The sequence below is a fragment of the Triticum urartu genome, chromosome 3A (genome assembly GCF_056163025.1).
Source record: "Triticum urartu cultivar PI428250 chromosome 3A, HENAU_Tu73, whole genome shotgun sequence".
Classification (NCBI taxonomy): Eukaryota; Viridiplantae; Streptophyta; class Magnoliopsida; order Poales; family Poaceae; genus Triticum; species Triticum urartu.
Genome location: NC_141875.1, coordinates 1,564,572 through 1,579,218, shown reverse-complemented (window position 1 = coordinate 1,579,218; position 14,647 = coordinate 1,564,572). Strand labels below are relative to the sequence as shown.

The 14,647-nt window shown below is 47.4% G+C and overlaps 1 protein-coding gene and 1 pseudogene across 1 annotated transcript; both read right to left on the bottom strand.

Moving 5' to 3' along the window:
- Positions 1-1,376: 1,376 nt before the first annotated feature.
- On the bottom strand, positions 1,377-2,626 carry LOC147977520 (uncharacterized; annotated as a pseudogene).
- Positions 2,627-3,490: 864 nt separating this feature from the next.
- LOC125542260 (subtilisin-like protease SBT3.10) lies at positions 3,491-7,166 on the bottom strand. Its single transcript, XM_048705220.2, has 9 exons — positions 7,009-7,166; positions 6,678-6,821; positions 6,411-6,600; positions 6,163-6,327; positions 5,369-5,988; positions 4,949-5,019; positions 4,629-4,871; positions 4,249-4,538; positions 3,491-4,151 (listed from the first exon to the last, which is right to left on the bottom strand). Exons 1-9 carry the CDS (start codon positions 7,108-7,110, stop codon positions 3,604-3,606), a joined length of 2,373 nt encoding a protein of 790 aa, XP_048561177.1. The 5' UTR covers positions 7,111-7,166; the 3' UTR covers positions 3,491-3,603.
- Positions 7,167-14,647: the final 7,481 nt, after the last annotated feature.

Sequence of the window (14,647 nt, the reverse complement as noted above, 5' to 3'; positions counted from 1 at the left end):
CCCAGAGCCAGAGCAAATTGGGCATCACTTAAGTCTTCGTGTCTGTGTGATCTGAAGACTTATTACACTTGAGGACTGTGCATCCTCCAGACGGTTAGGCGTCGCGTTCAGAGCATCCAAGAGAAATTGTGGATTGCCAGTGAACGAAGTCTGTGAAGGTTTGGGAGTCTACCTTGAAGACTTACCTGAGTGATTGGGCGAGGTCTGTGTGACCTTAGCTCAAGGAGAAAACGGTGAGGACTGGGTGTCTTGGACTAAGTGTCCTTGACTGGGTGTCCGAGACTGTGTGTCCTTTGGTTTAAATACCTAGCCGCTCCAACCAGACGTATAGTTGTCACAGCAACTGGAACTGGTCAAACAAATCATTGTATTCAACGCATCGCTGGTTTCATCTTCACTTCCTCTCACTTACAGTTATTCATTGTGAAGCCATTGCATGCTTACTTTATCTTTTGTCTTCACAAAATGAATGTATGATCTGTTTGGCTTCATAACTTCTTCCTACCTGATCCTTATTACACTGAAGCTTTTGTCACTGCGCTTTCACTTTATTGAATACTTGACCATGGCTTGCCTAGTGTAATCTAACTTCCGCTGTATAGTAATAGGCATAATCTTCACTGTTTGTCTTCATAACTCTCACGTTTTGAAGACTTTCATAAAAATCGCCTATTCACCCCCCCTCTAGTCGATATAACGCACTTTCAGGTGCCTCGACGTCGAAAAATCCACCTAAATGAGTCTAGGGTGCCTCCACGTCGAAAAAACCACGTAAATAAGTCTAGGGTGCCTCGATGTTGAAACAACCACCTAAATGAGTCTAGGGTGCCTCGACGTCGAAACAACCACCTAAATGAGTCTAGGGTGCCTCGACGTCGAAAAATCCACCTAAATGAGTCTAGGGTGCCTCAATGTCGAAAAAACCCACCTAAATGAGTCTAGGGTGCCTCCACGTAGAAAAATCCACCTATATGAGTCTAGGGTGCCTCGACGTCGAAAAAACCCACCTAAATGAGTCTAGGGTGCCCCGACATCGAAAAACCCACCTAAATGAGTACAATATAGGGCTATTTCAGATATACAAATCCACATCGAAATTCATCACATTCAGCATATTGGGAGATCCATACATAAGCAATACATAACTAATAAGTAGCATAATTGGGGGATCCATACATGACCATTACATAACTAATACGTAGCATAACTGGGAGATCCATACATGAACATTACGTAACTAATAAGTAGCATAATTTGGAGATCCATACATGACTAATAAGTAGCATAATTGGGAGATCCATACAGGACCATTACATAACTAATAAGGAGATCCATACATGACCATGAACTCCATGACCATTACTGCCCAGTGTGGCTCATTCATCTAAGATTGCCTTGATCCCATTCAGATTGGCATTGGTGTGCTCCACAACCTTCTCAAGCTCATCAATGTGGGCCTGCAACTTAGTCTTCTCTCCAGCAAGCTTCAACTTCATGTTCCTAATGACACTGGCTTGAGATACTGTCAGGTTCTTAACCATGTCATACTTCTCCTGGAGCTTGCTCTCATCAGGCTTCCTTTCCATCTAGGCCCTCCTCTCATTCTCATCCAAAAGGGCTTGAACATCTCCAACCAACTTGTCATAATTAACTGGCCTGCAGCTTGATCTTCTCTTGTGTCAGTTTGTGAACAGCAAATGAGTTCATCAGATTGTCCTCAGTCCTATTTCTCTTGGACTATTCATACATATCCCACAACTTGGACAGTGCATTCTTCATTGTAGCTGGCCAAGATGGATCAATCCATTCAACTAGTCCACAGTTTTTAGTAAATTACAGTGTTAAACAACAAGATATAAGCTACATGCCAAGATGAGTTCTTTACTAATAACAAGTAGGCACTCCAACCAGTACCAACAATTAGGCAATCTAAATAATGAGTGCTTACTAACTAAAAGCAACTAGGCCAGCAGTACTTAATACCAATTTTTAATGAGTGCTTCCAATCCCATGCACACGCTGACATATAAACAAACCTCACTTGTCCACACTGTCACATGCTGACATATTAACAAATGACCTCACTGATCCACACTGTCATATGCTCACATATAAACAAATGAACATGCCACAACACTATGCACATATGCTCACATATAAACAATGACTTCACTGAGCCAACAAGCATTGGGCACATATTTAAACAGCCTAACTAAAAAGTCAGATATGCTAACTACCAATATCAGTACTAAACAAATGACCAAATGATTACTCCACAATAGCTAATTAGCAGAAAGTTGACATATAGCACAAGCAAGGAACCTCCTGCCAGTATAGATGCCCTCGAAAGCAACAAGTCTTTCTGCTCGCTTCCCGTGTTCATGGCACAAAACAAAATCATTGCCCTTGAATTCGGAGTCATCCGTGGTAGCAGGGATCTGCACGTGCAAAGGAAAGCAAGAGATTTGGGAACGAAACTTCAGATCTAGCTCAAGAGGAAAATCCCCAAATCCAAACCCTAACCCTAGTTCTATCAACTCACCTTCACGATGCCGTCGTCTGAACCTGAGGTGGCGTACTGGTAATAATTCTCACTGTTGTCATCATCCTCACTCCAGGAAACCATGGCGACGCGGTGGCGGCGGCGGTCGGAGATGTGGAGGGGTCGACGGCGGCGAACGAGTGGGAGCAGAGAGCACGAGCGAATGAGGGTTGGGGTGGGTGGGCCTGTAACGATTCGAGGGATGGACCGGTCAAAAGGGGTTCCGGCTCGAGTCGGCCCGCGCACGGCGTCTGACGGCGTCTACCGAGCCAAACGGATGAACAATTATGCCACGTCGACAAAAGCGGGTCCCACCTGTCATAATCCAACTTAAAACGACCGAACCGAGCGACTTGTGGTTTCTGCAAAAAAATAGCCTGGGAATTAGTGTTTTTGGCACAAAACTATAGACATGTGATTTCTGCAACCCTAGCCTTCAATGTCGATGTTTTTTGCAATTCACTCGATGTTCGTTCGGCGGGGGGGGGGGGGGGGGGGACGTTCTCATCGATTACGAGGCGTCTGTGGTGACTTCGTAAATGTTGAGGTGCTGTGTCGGCTCAGTATCTTGAACGTGCTCATAGGGGTAGCGTGTGCATGCGTTCATAGAGATGACTTTACATGTGTATATGTGAGCATCTACAACTGTACCGTGTTGAAAAAAAAACTTTTTTATCTTAAAAAATGGGAAAATTGTAGCATTGATGAAATCCCGATGTTTAAATGTGTGGCAAAGTGCCACAATTCAAGTCAAACATACCTCAGACTACCATAGCGCGGCAAAACATGGTGTTTGGAGTGGGATCTACTTGATTGTTTCTTTTTTCCTCTCTCTTTTTTTGTACTTCCATGAATTTTAATTTGGAACTTTGTTTGGGATCTGACATTTAAAGATCCGAATATCTGCATTCGTATTTTAATTATACAGTTCATATACGATTTCTTGCATAACAGAAAAAGGCCTCGGGCCATTATAGAGAATATGCATCCATCTGTTTTCTTATTTATACAATTATTGAGTAAGGGCACAGTTTCCAATACATATGTTTTGCCTGGAAAACTTATGCAAAGTCCGCATAGAAATCTTGAATCGTCATTCGGGCCGCAACAGGAATCCTCACCGTCTTCTGGTCATTACGCCAAGTAATGCTACCAAAGGTATAGTCCCCTTGCAGCCTCCACATAGGCGACAACTTCACCTTAAATGAATGGACATTGTTTGTGGAATTGAACACGAGAACCGTCGGCTCAACCTCCATCATGACTCCAGCTGGGCTCTGGACTTCTACGTGGTACACTGAGTTGACCACGCCGACGTTCGTCACTGTCCTCCACACGGTGGTCGGACGCCTCAACTCGGGCACCGCGATGGAGGGTAGGTTCAGGTGGTACGCCGGTAGCGCCGTCGCATCACAGCTCACGTTCGTCCTCCTGACAATGGTGCACCCAAAGAATCTGTTGTAGTCACGAGGATCGATGTCGTAGACCAAGCCGGGATCGGCTGCACCATTGGGGTTGATGTTGCCACCTCCATAGTCAAACGGGTCAGCCGTCTTCCGAGGCAACCCTTCTGCCAGTATCGGCATGCCACGCTTGTCTGTTACACGGGCTTCATCACCATGCAAAAAAAAAATATGATTGACTAGGAATCCTTGGATGTTCTAACTCTACACAGTTATGGTTGGGATCTGGTGCGCGCTTTTTACCTGTGGTCATGATGGCTGATTTTATCGCGGCGGGAGACCAGTCAGGGTGCTCAGCTTTCAGTAGCGCAACGATTCCGGATACATGCGGAGCTGCCATTGATGTTCCGGAAATAAATTTGTAGAAATCTCCCACTGCCGCCAAGATGTTGGCTCCGGGCGCGGCTATGTCAGGCTTGATAATGTCGGGGTAATCAAGCGATGGACCTCTCGAGGAAAATGATGCCACTTTTGCCCCCGGTATCTCTTTCCCGGTAAGAGTGTGTGCTGGTTCGATCTTTGCCACCGGAGAGCTGCTTACGAAACAAAAAAAGGTTCTCTCTATTGATCAGAAGGGATTGCATGATTGAACTCATTGCAGAAATCTAAGTTAAATTGCGTACCTGGTGACGTCCATGTATTTGCCGATCTTCTCGGCAGTGTCAAGGTCCACCAGAACGCAGGCAATGCCTTGGCATGCATCTGCCATGGGACCTATATCGTTCGTCGTATATTGAGCGAAAATAATACCATACCCCCCGCCGTCTCGGACATATCGCGACGCCTGTGCCAAAGTCCCCAATTGTATTAAGCAGACAAGGATTAACCCTCTGATGTCAGTACCATTAAGTGCAACCTTGGTACACCTAAAATTGCAAAGTGAAGTTGGCTTTAGAATAGCCAGACAAATTGAAAGAATCAACATATAGCTTAATTTCCTTACCCGTCAGGAAAGACAAGACCTGTAAAACTGCTCCCCGATGAGTTCTTCGCTTGGTAATAAAGAGATTGTCCCTGCAAAACCGAACGGCGAGAGTTAGTTTGCTGAAGAATGAGAGTTTGCTTGGGTATACCCCAATGGAAAGTTTGCACGACTCTTAAAGTTACTTAAAAAGAGTATTCTTGTACATTCGCGATCAACTAATTCTAATCACTCTTTCCCCAACGGATCAAACAAGAAATCGGAACAAACTAATCTTTTTGATTGAAGAGATGACTTCTAATCTCCACCTTTAATCTGCGTTGAAATCCATAAATTTTCTAGGTGGGGTGTACCGAAGCAAAACTTGAAGGATTATGTATACGCTCCCTTGTGGTTCATTAGATATGTTCATTTTTCACCATCAATTCTGTAGGTACGTACCACAATTTGTTGCTTGTTTCCCAGCGTGATCACCGTGGGGAACGACCGATCAACCGTGCTTGCCGCAACGGTGATGGCCCACGGTGAAGTGTTCCTGATGGTCCGCGACCTGGGCCCTTCGTTGCCACCTGCATACACCACAGTGATCCCCTTCTGAACCGCGTGAAGAGCACCGAATGAGTTCTCTTCGGAAGTGAGGGACAACGATAGTACGTCAACACCATCGTGGATTGCGTCGTCGATAGCAGCGAGAATGGCCGCCGTGCTGCCTTCGTTGGTTCTGCCCGTGCCCCAAAGGGACTTGTACACCGCGATGCGAGCATGCGGCGCGCCTCCCCGTGCAACTCCCTGGGCGAGGCCGTTGAAGCTGGCTCCCTCCACCATTGAGCCCGCCGCAGTGGACGCACAGTGTGTGCCATGGCCATTATGGTCGCGGGGCGAGAGCGTGTCTATCTTGAGGACCTCATCAGACACTCCGGCGCTGTAGAACCGCGCGCCGATGATCTTGCGGCTACAGTTGTTGATGCCCCAGTCTGGCCCGAGTTGGCACTTTCCTTTCCACCTTGACGGTATCGGTCCGTACCCTTCGTCACTGAAACTCCTTGACTCCGGCCATATCCCTGATTAGCGAGTTTATATAAGAAATGGTGCCAAATTAAAATTAGAGTAACTATCTCTATTGACTTGAAAAATCAATTGCTGATAGCCATCACGTCAAAACTTATTGTCTCTTTTCCCTAAAGAAATCCTCTAACATAATTGCAACATTTAATTAAAATACTTAAAATACTAACCGGTGTCAACCACCCCGATGATCACATCCTCTCCATAGTTGCTTCCCTTGAGTAGTCCACTGCCAGTACCAGTCATCTGGTAGTTGAGGCCAAGAAAGTCCCAACTTCGCGTGGTGGCCGTCGTGTGGATTTTGTTCTTTTCGACGCTGATGACCTCCGGAACCTCTGCACACATGCCTCACATATACTATCATGCAAGTGAAACTCAGAAATTTATAATTACATTAGATGGTGATGACTCTGCCGACCTGCAAGTTGCTTTGCTTGCTCGGGTGTGAGCATGGCGGCGAAGCCCGAGAAGCCGTGCTTGTAGTTGTACACCACGGAGGCCATAGATTCTTCCTTGCTTCCAAGAAGAGTGGTGAGCATGTCATGGTGTGAAGCCACGACATGGTCGGGATGGTCATGCTTCACTTCGCCCAGGTAAACTATGTAGAGCTAAATACAACAGATGCAGAGGGTTAGCTTGTATGGAGCTTGCACCACCGTTAATTAATTAAATAAACAGAAATTACCTTGTATGAAGAGGGTTGCCTCTTTGTCGTGCTGGTCTTCGTTGGTTGGTCCCAGCAATTTGGATGAAAATCCTTGTCTAGGCTATCTCGAGCCGAACATGATGGCGCTGGTATGAGGGTGTTTATCCCTTCTTCAAGGTGTTTCTGCGAAAGAAGTCGATTTAGACGTAGGTGTTAATTTCATATCTCGTAACGGTTTGTTCATGATTGCCTTTGTTGAATTTGTTATGTACTTTGCTTAATAATAAATAAAAATGGTTGTATGCATAATTGATGCAGAGGTTGGTGGTTCAACCACCTTTGCAAAAGAAGAAGAAGAAAAACAAATTACCTCGTGAGATGATCCTCCGTGTACTCTGCATAACAACATGCAAAGGCAGACCAGTAGCACCGAAGCTACGCATAAGCGCCGCGAGGAAGAAGAGAAACCCATTGTTTCAGCTATTGGTTCTCAGGTGCACTGTGATGGGTCTCATCACTGCTACTGAGGGCTCGTATTTATAGTAGACGCTGCGGTGCATAGAAATGTTGCTTTAGTTGAATTTGTCCAGATTGAACTTTGATCTCTCAGTTCAGACTTTTCTCCAACATAAAGTTATGGATGTCCGAAAGGTTCGAATTTTCTTCATCTGAATTATTTGCAGTTTCTTCTGAGAACAAAATAAATGAGCATGGGCATCAAGGTGCCCACACGGTGCACCCGACGTCAATTATGCTCATAATGACCAACAGACTTTTTCTCTAGTTTTGTTGCGGGTGAAAGTTATGGATCTTTGAAAGGTTTGAGTTTCCCTTATCTACATTTCTTAGGGATGGAGGGGGAGGGGGGGGGGGGGGTCATGTAAATATGAGATGCGAGTGTACATGCATCTCATGAGGTTATTTTCACTTTACCAGTAGTAACAAGTTCCCTAAAAAAGGAGTTGATCATCCACATATCCAGTTGGTAGAAGATGTGTGCGTACCTATCTCGATGCATCGTTACCTTGTTGCATGTACATGCTGGGATTGCGGAAAAGTTGTGGCAACAACACATGATTGACTTTGATTTGGTGGTGCTACTCGAGTACTTGGTCTCGAGCTCCGGGATGAAAACCTAGGTCAAACCTAAGTTGGTTATACCTGTCGATGACGATGTTTTTGCATTGTTACTTTGTTGAAGGCATTGCTCCAATTTTCTCGGACTAGTTCTTCAGGATGAAAACCTACAATCTAGTGTTTGTTCGTTGGATCCAGTGATGGCGACGCTTGAACATCGCGCCCTTCCTGAAAGCGTTGCTGTTGAAGAACATCATTATCCTTGCGGTGTCAAAAAATGGTTGGTGCGGATATGGTCATTGTTGTAGTTTGTCGGTAGCATATTTGATCACTTTGGGTTTTTTTTCCTTCCTCGCTCAGGCATAGATTTGGTTTTATATGACTCTGCTATTTTGCCAAGATTTTTTCATTTGTTTGCGGGCGTTGGTGTTGGTTTTGTGCATCTTAGCTATGCAGAGGCCGGTGTATGTTCATTGTGTTTGTATCTGCTTAATGTTAATTTTGAGTCAATAGAATCCACCCTTTGTCGAAATAGCTATCCGAGAGCATCCGGGTGGTCCAGTAATAGAAATATTTATGTAATAGTTTTTACTATAATATATACAAGCTATGGGGAAGTTTCATGATGGTTTATGGTTCATGGTCCATGGACCACCCTGTCCACCCTCTAGGTACACCAGTTACTAGATAGTTTTTTTTAGCGAACTTACTAGATAGTCCGGTGCATATAGTCAAACAAGTGAGATTATGAAAGACCTATAAAATATAGCTCGATACGATCAATTTATCAACCGCTATTAAGGTATTCCTATACCATTTAGAGGATCTATTGACATAGATACATCATATCATTTTTGTACAATCTTTTGTCTCAACATGCATGTCATGGGTCTCGATCGACCAATCAACTTGTATGGAACAACAGAGGTAGAATTGAATCTAGCTCCTGTCAAGAAGAGAAAAATAGATGTGCTTCACGAGTTATAATATTTGTTTATTTCAAGATAACCAAGACTCAACATTTTACAATTATTCATCTACTACTGGAATTTAGGTTTATTTTATCTTCACGAGTTATAAAACATATTTTTTTCTAATTTATTTAACGCCATATGCCATTTATGGAACTAATGCAAAATTTAATTGATATAATTTCAGCAAAATGAAACACAACATGTGCTTCCATCTTTCGGTTCGAGAATTTCACGGGATAGAAATATGGTGTAAGAAATAGGCTAATAAGTAACTCTAAATGAATTGTGGATACATATGTACTTCCCCCGTCCGGTGAAGAGTGTACATCTAGAAATTTTAGAACAAATTATGGAGTTAAGTAAAAAAAATGCATTGGAAAGGTGTGATGAGAGAGAAGACCATGTGAGTGTGATGAGAGAGAAGTATTTTTTTTCTAACCCCCAATGAGCTAAGTGCATGTAGAAATTAAGAAGACCATGTGTAAATTGTTATTGGTCTTGATTACCGTGTGATGAGAGAAAAATATTTTTTTATATTTTAAAATGCATTGGGAAGATAGAAGTACACTCTTTTATGGAAAAATGCTCATTTTGAAGCTAGATGTACACCTTTCACCGAACGGAGGGAGTATCCTTTTGAAAAATGCAAGCACATATGTCAAGTTGAGGACTTAAATACGGATGAACTGATCCCACCACCACAAGGGGTCTAAATATCGAAGCTGCGCTCTGTTGACTTGGCTAGCTAGGGGCGGTTGAATTGGTGAGTGATTGATGGGCCAGCCTGGCTGATCATTAAGATTACAACCCAATTCGATCGACCTCCATCCATTCAAGATGGTGGAACAGTCTTCTTCGTGCTTCGTGGACGGTTCACCACAACCATAAGCAGGTTAGTTCGTAGCAGTAGTAGTTAGCAATTGAGTTTGATTGATCGTGATTCCTCAACAAACGATGAGAACCTACATGTGTATGCACGTGCTTGTCCGGTGAATATGTGTATCGTCTCATCTTTCCTTTTTCATTAAGAACAAACAAGCAAAGTTTCCTATCATTTTCATTAAGAAGGAGAGAGTATTACAAAATTACAGCTGCGATTGGGAAGAATAGATTCTTGATCAGCTCATAAGAAGAGAGCACCGCACCGGGCTCAAAAACCCGCTGCCACCATTATAGTCCTACTCCTCGTCGTAACCTGCCTCTTTCTTCCTTGCGTCTCGTCATAGATTATACTCCATGACCCGCGCATTACTTTCCAGCCATAGCTTCCTGAATCCCACAATGATGACCGATGTGAGGCGTCGCCAGATAAAATCATATAACACGACCAAACCCTGACCAAAGCATATGTGATGGTACAAGGGGCCCTAACCCGACATCACTAAGGAGCAAGAACCAGAATTGTCTCACATAAGAGCGTTGGATGATCAGGTGATTGATATTTTCATGAGCCTGATCACAAGGCAAACAGCCCGGCGGACGCTACATATTCCTTCATGACGCATTTGGTTACTCGCATAGTTTTCTGCCGCTTTGTATACTTGTCCCAAGTGAGCATCCTCTACCGCTTGCTTACTCTCAAACCCTTTGTGGCAATTGTTTTTGTAACTCGCCATTTGTTCATCGCATGCTTCCCGTGAATTGTAAATCCCTGAAATCCTCCCTCTGTGCACCACATATACTTGTCTTAGCATGGCAGAAGAGCAACAATTCAAGCAGCAATCAATGGAGCACAGTAGACATGAAACATAGTAAACATGCACGATCATACGACATAGCAAGTTCATCCTACCACTACTATGATATCATCCTACCACCACATTCAAATGAGGGTATTATCCCACCACTGCTAGTTCGCCATCAGCGTGAGGGGTTACTATATATACTACCTCATCAAAATATACAGGCTAATATCAAGAGCTTATAAAGCCCTAGTTACCACAAAACGTACGTCATCATCGTCATCATCATCGCCGTCGAGGATTATGCACGCCGTCATCACCACCAGAAGGAGCACTAGTAGTAGTGGTTGCCCAACCAGGTCCTGAGCCAGAGCATCCTGTGGGCATCTCCCATGGCAACAAACCCAACACCCTGCTCTTTGTTGTCCAGCAGGTGGCTCAGAGCCGCCATAAGAGCCTCTGGGCCGAAGTCACGTTGTTCCATGACGGCGCTGTAGAGGTCAGGGTGGACGTCGACTGACTTGCTCTCCCTAAACATGGGACATTGATACTGAAAAAACATAGGATACATGGGATTTTTTAACACCAAAATGTAGGCCATGGAGTTATGTTGTAGTGATAACATTTCTTACGTCTATTTGGAATCTATACATACATCTACATGCATACTATTTACATATCTTGTCTTTTTCCTTGTTTGGTTCTCATATTCTCCGTTTCTATGATTTTGCCGAGATAGTCTAGATTTTTGTGGGAAATTGGTTCCTGGGGCGTCAAGGTTGGCATTTTTTGCCCTACCGATCCTGACAAAAGATGAATCTCTTGGGCTAGGTAATTTTGTAGCAATTTTATCTCTTGGAAGAGATTCATTGCCGTAGAATGTAGAATGTATCATCATCGCCATTGGCGAATCAAAATCCTTTTTGTTTCACCTGCACAACTGAATCGAAGTTGTGTCCATGTTGCTTTTGCAAATAAATCTGTAACCTGTTTTCAAAAGCAGAACAGGGGGATTAAACCGCAAGTCCCATGGCATCACAATGCAAGTTTTATCATGGGAATAAAACCCATCTATTGCATGCAGGTAAACCTGGTAATGGTTTGGTCTCAAACCATAGTTTTAATTTGGTTTATTCATTGGGCTGCTTAAGTTTGGTTGTAATGGGCTGAGGCCCTGTTTCAATTTGGTTTGGTCTGGGCTTTAGTAATTAGTAGATTGGTTTGGTTTGGTCTGGACTGAGACAAATCGGTCTCAGACCGGTTTCTGTCTACGTACAAAACCGGTGGAGCAACCAAATCTACCTTACACGAGACGCCGGCCAATACTTCCAGGCCTCTAGTTGGGATAGGGATCGCCGCGCCGGCCGCTGGAGCTCCGGTCGCAGCCTCCCTCACCTATCTGCCGCTGCCGAAGCGCCTACCGACTTCACCGCCGTGCACGCCCACTCATAGCTGCTGTCGTCTCCCAGCTGATGCGCGCCTGGAACCGAAGCTGCACTACCAGAAAATCAGCTTAGGCCGACGGCCTCATCTATGCCGACGGCCCCCGTCGGCATAGATAGACCTATGCCAACGGCCAAGGACAGGCCGTAGGCGTAGAAAAGCCGTCGGCATACGTCCATCTATGCTGACGGGGCCGTCGGCATAGATGAGGCCGTCGGCACCGCTCGAGATACGCCTACGGAGCCCATCGGCATAGCGCAGGCCGTCGGCATATCCCAGGCCCACCTATCCGGTCAGCGCTGACCGTTTGATGACGTTGAACCGACGCCGGCGGGAGGTAACGGCGGCCGTCGGCATAGTGTTGCTGACATCACCGATCCACGTCGTCGACACGTCATTGATCTAAGCGAGGGGGGGCGTTGTGTGGCAGAGATATGCCTACGGCATAGCCGTCGGCATAGGCCTGGCCCATGCCCCTCTGCCACGTCATCGATGTGTGTGCCATGCCACGACAACGATCCGTGGGACTGCAGTGTGCGCACAGCCGTCGGCATACATTTATTTTATTTTTACTTTATTTTAGTTTTTATTTTTCCATAAGATAATTATGCCTTATCTAAAAAATACCCCGATGGTATATCGATTGCCCCCCGTTACGAACGTCGCTATCGCCGTGTCACGGAGGGGGGAAATGGTCGACACGGAGGTAATTCTGGTTAGTGGGGGGATTCGGGGTGTAGCTATGTCACCGAAACATCTTGCGGGTCCCGATGCATATGTGAAAGTGTTCAGGCATGTGTAGACGCCCGTCTTGGGGCTCCGCAGTGTGGCCCCCCCCTCCACGCAAGGCAGTGCCGCCGTCACTTGGAGGGGGCCAAACCCCGGAGACGCGTGCCACCTCTTCGGACATGCCACCACACCGTACGACATGTATGAGGTCCCGGTGCGACGCTCCGGTGGCATTGCTATCCCCCAGGGCCCCCGTCCCGCCTAACCCTGTAGCGTTTGACCACGGGATCTAGCCCTTTGACTTTGCACGGACGGGCTTTGAGCAGTGGACCTATCCATCCGGTTGTGTTAGATCAGCCCATAGGAACACTTTGGAGCAACATCCGGGCCAGACCCACAGCAAGATCCCCTCCGTGTAGCCCTTACGCACCCGTTTCCCCCCTCCAGGTGCCGGCGGCGGCACCGTCAGTGAGGGGGGGGGGCACACCCCGGAGACACGTGCCGCCTCTTCGGACATGCCACCACACCACCCCTCATGTATGAGGGCTCGGTGCGACGCTCCGATGGCATTGCTACTCCTAGGGTCTCTGTCCCACCTAATCATGTAGCGTTTGACCACGGGATCTAGCCCTTTGACTTTGCACGAACGGGCTTTAACCAGTGGACCTCTCCACCCAGTTGTGTTAGGTCAGCCCATAGAAACACTTTGGAGCAACATCCGGGTCAGACCCACAGCAAGATCCCCTCCGTGTAGACCCGACGCGTCCGTTTCCCCCTCTAGGTGCCGGCAGCGACGCCATCCGTGAGGGGGGGGGGGGCACACCCCCGAGACGCGTGACGCCTCTTCGGACATGCCACCACACCACTCCTCATGTATGAGGGCCCGGTGCGACGCTCCAGTGGCATTGCTACCCCCCACCAGGGCCCCCCGTCCCGCCTAACCCTGTAGCGTTTGACCACGGGATCTAGCCCTTTGACTTTGCACGGACGGGCTTTGAGCAGTGGACCTATTCATCCGGTTGTGTTAGATCAGCCCATAGGAACACTTTGGAGCAACATCCGGACCAGACCCACAGCAAGATCCCCTCCATGTAGCCCTTACGCGTCCGTTTCCCCCCTCGAGGTGCCGGTGGCGGCGTCGTCAGTGAGGGGGGCACACCCCGGAGACGCGTGCCACCTCTTCGGACATGCCACCACACTACCCCTCATGTATGAGGGCCCGGTGCGACGCTCCGGTGGCATTGCTACCCCTCACCAGGGCCCCTGTCCCGCCGTGTAGACCTCACGGGCGTGGCTGCCGCCGTGGCCCGGAGGAGGGAAACGGCCACGTCGGGCCGACACGGAGGGTATCTTTGGGTGGGTTGGTCCGGGATGGTGTTGGGGGTGCAGCTATGGGCTGGGCTGCGGAAATCAGGTGAAAAGGTCCACCGGACAGACCCAGTCCGGCGCAAGTCAAAGAGTTAGATCCGGCGGTCATCTATGTCAGGGTTAGACAGGACGGGGTACCGGAGGGGGGTAGCAATGCCGCCAGGTTTTGCGGTGGGCCCTACTACGCTTGTGGAAGCATGGTGGCACGCTCAGGCACCCGACACGCGACTCCGGGTTGTGCCCCCCTCACGGGCGTCGCCGCCGCCATGTCTCGGAGGTGGAAAATGACATCCATCATGGAAAGTGGACTATCACGGTGAAACCTTGAGACTATTTTTGGGCGAGGTGATACTATTTTTTACATTGTGCTGAGAGTCACACATATGTCATAATAAAAAAAAATAAAAAAAATTGCAAAGTATCTATGCCGACGGCCAGATTGACACGTGGGACCCAGCCTATGCCGACGGCTAGATTGACACGTGGGACCCAGCCTATGCAGACGGCCGAGCCGTCGGCATAGTGCCACCTTATCCACTCGGCCTGTCTCCTCCTCCACTCATTTCTCTCCAACCGCACCCGACCCCGACCCCTACTGCCGTCGCCCACCTCCTCCGCTGCCCGCTCCTCCCCGCCCGCGCCGCCCCGCCCCGAGCACGCCGCCGCCCGTGCCTCCCCGCCCCGACCCCGCACCGTCCCGCCCCGACCCCGCCGCCGCCCGCTCCTCCCCGCCCCG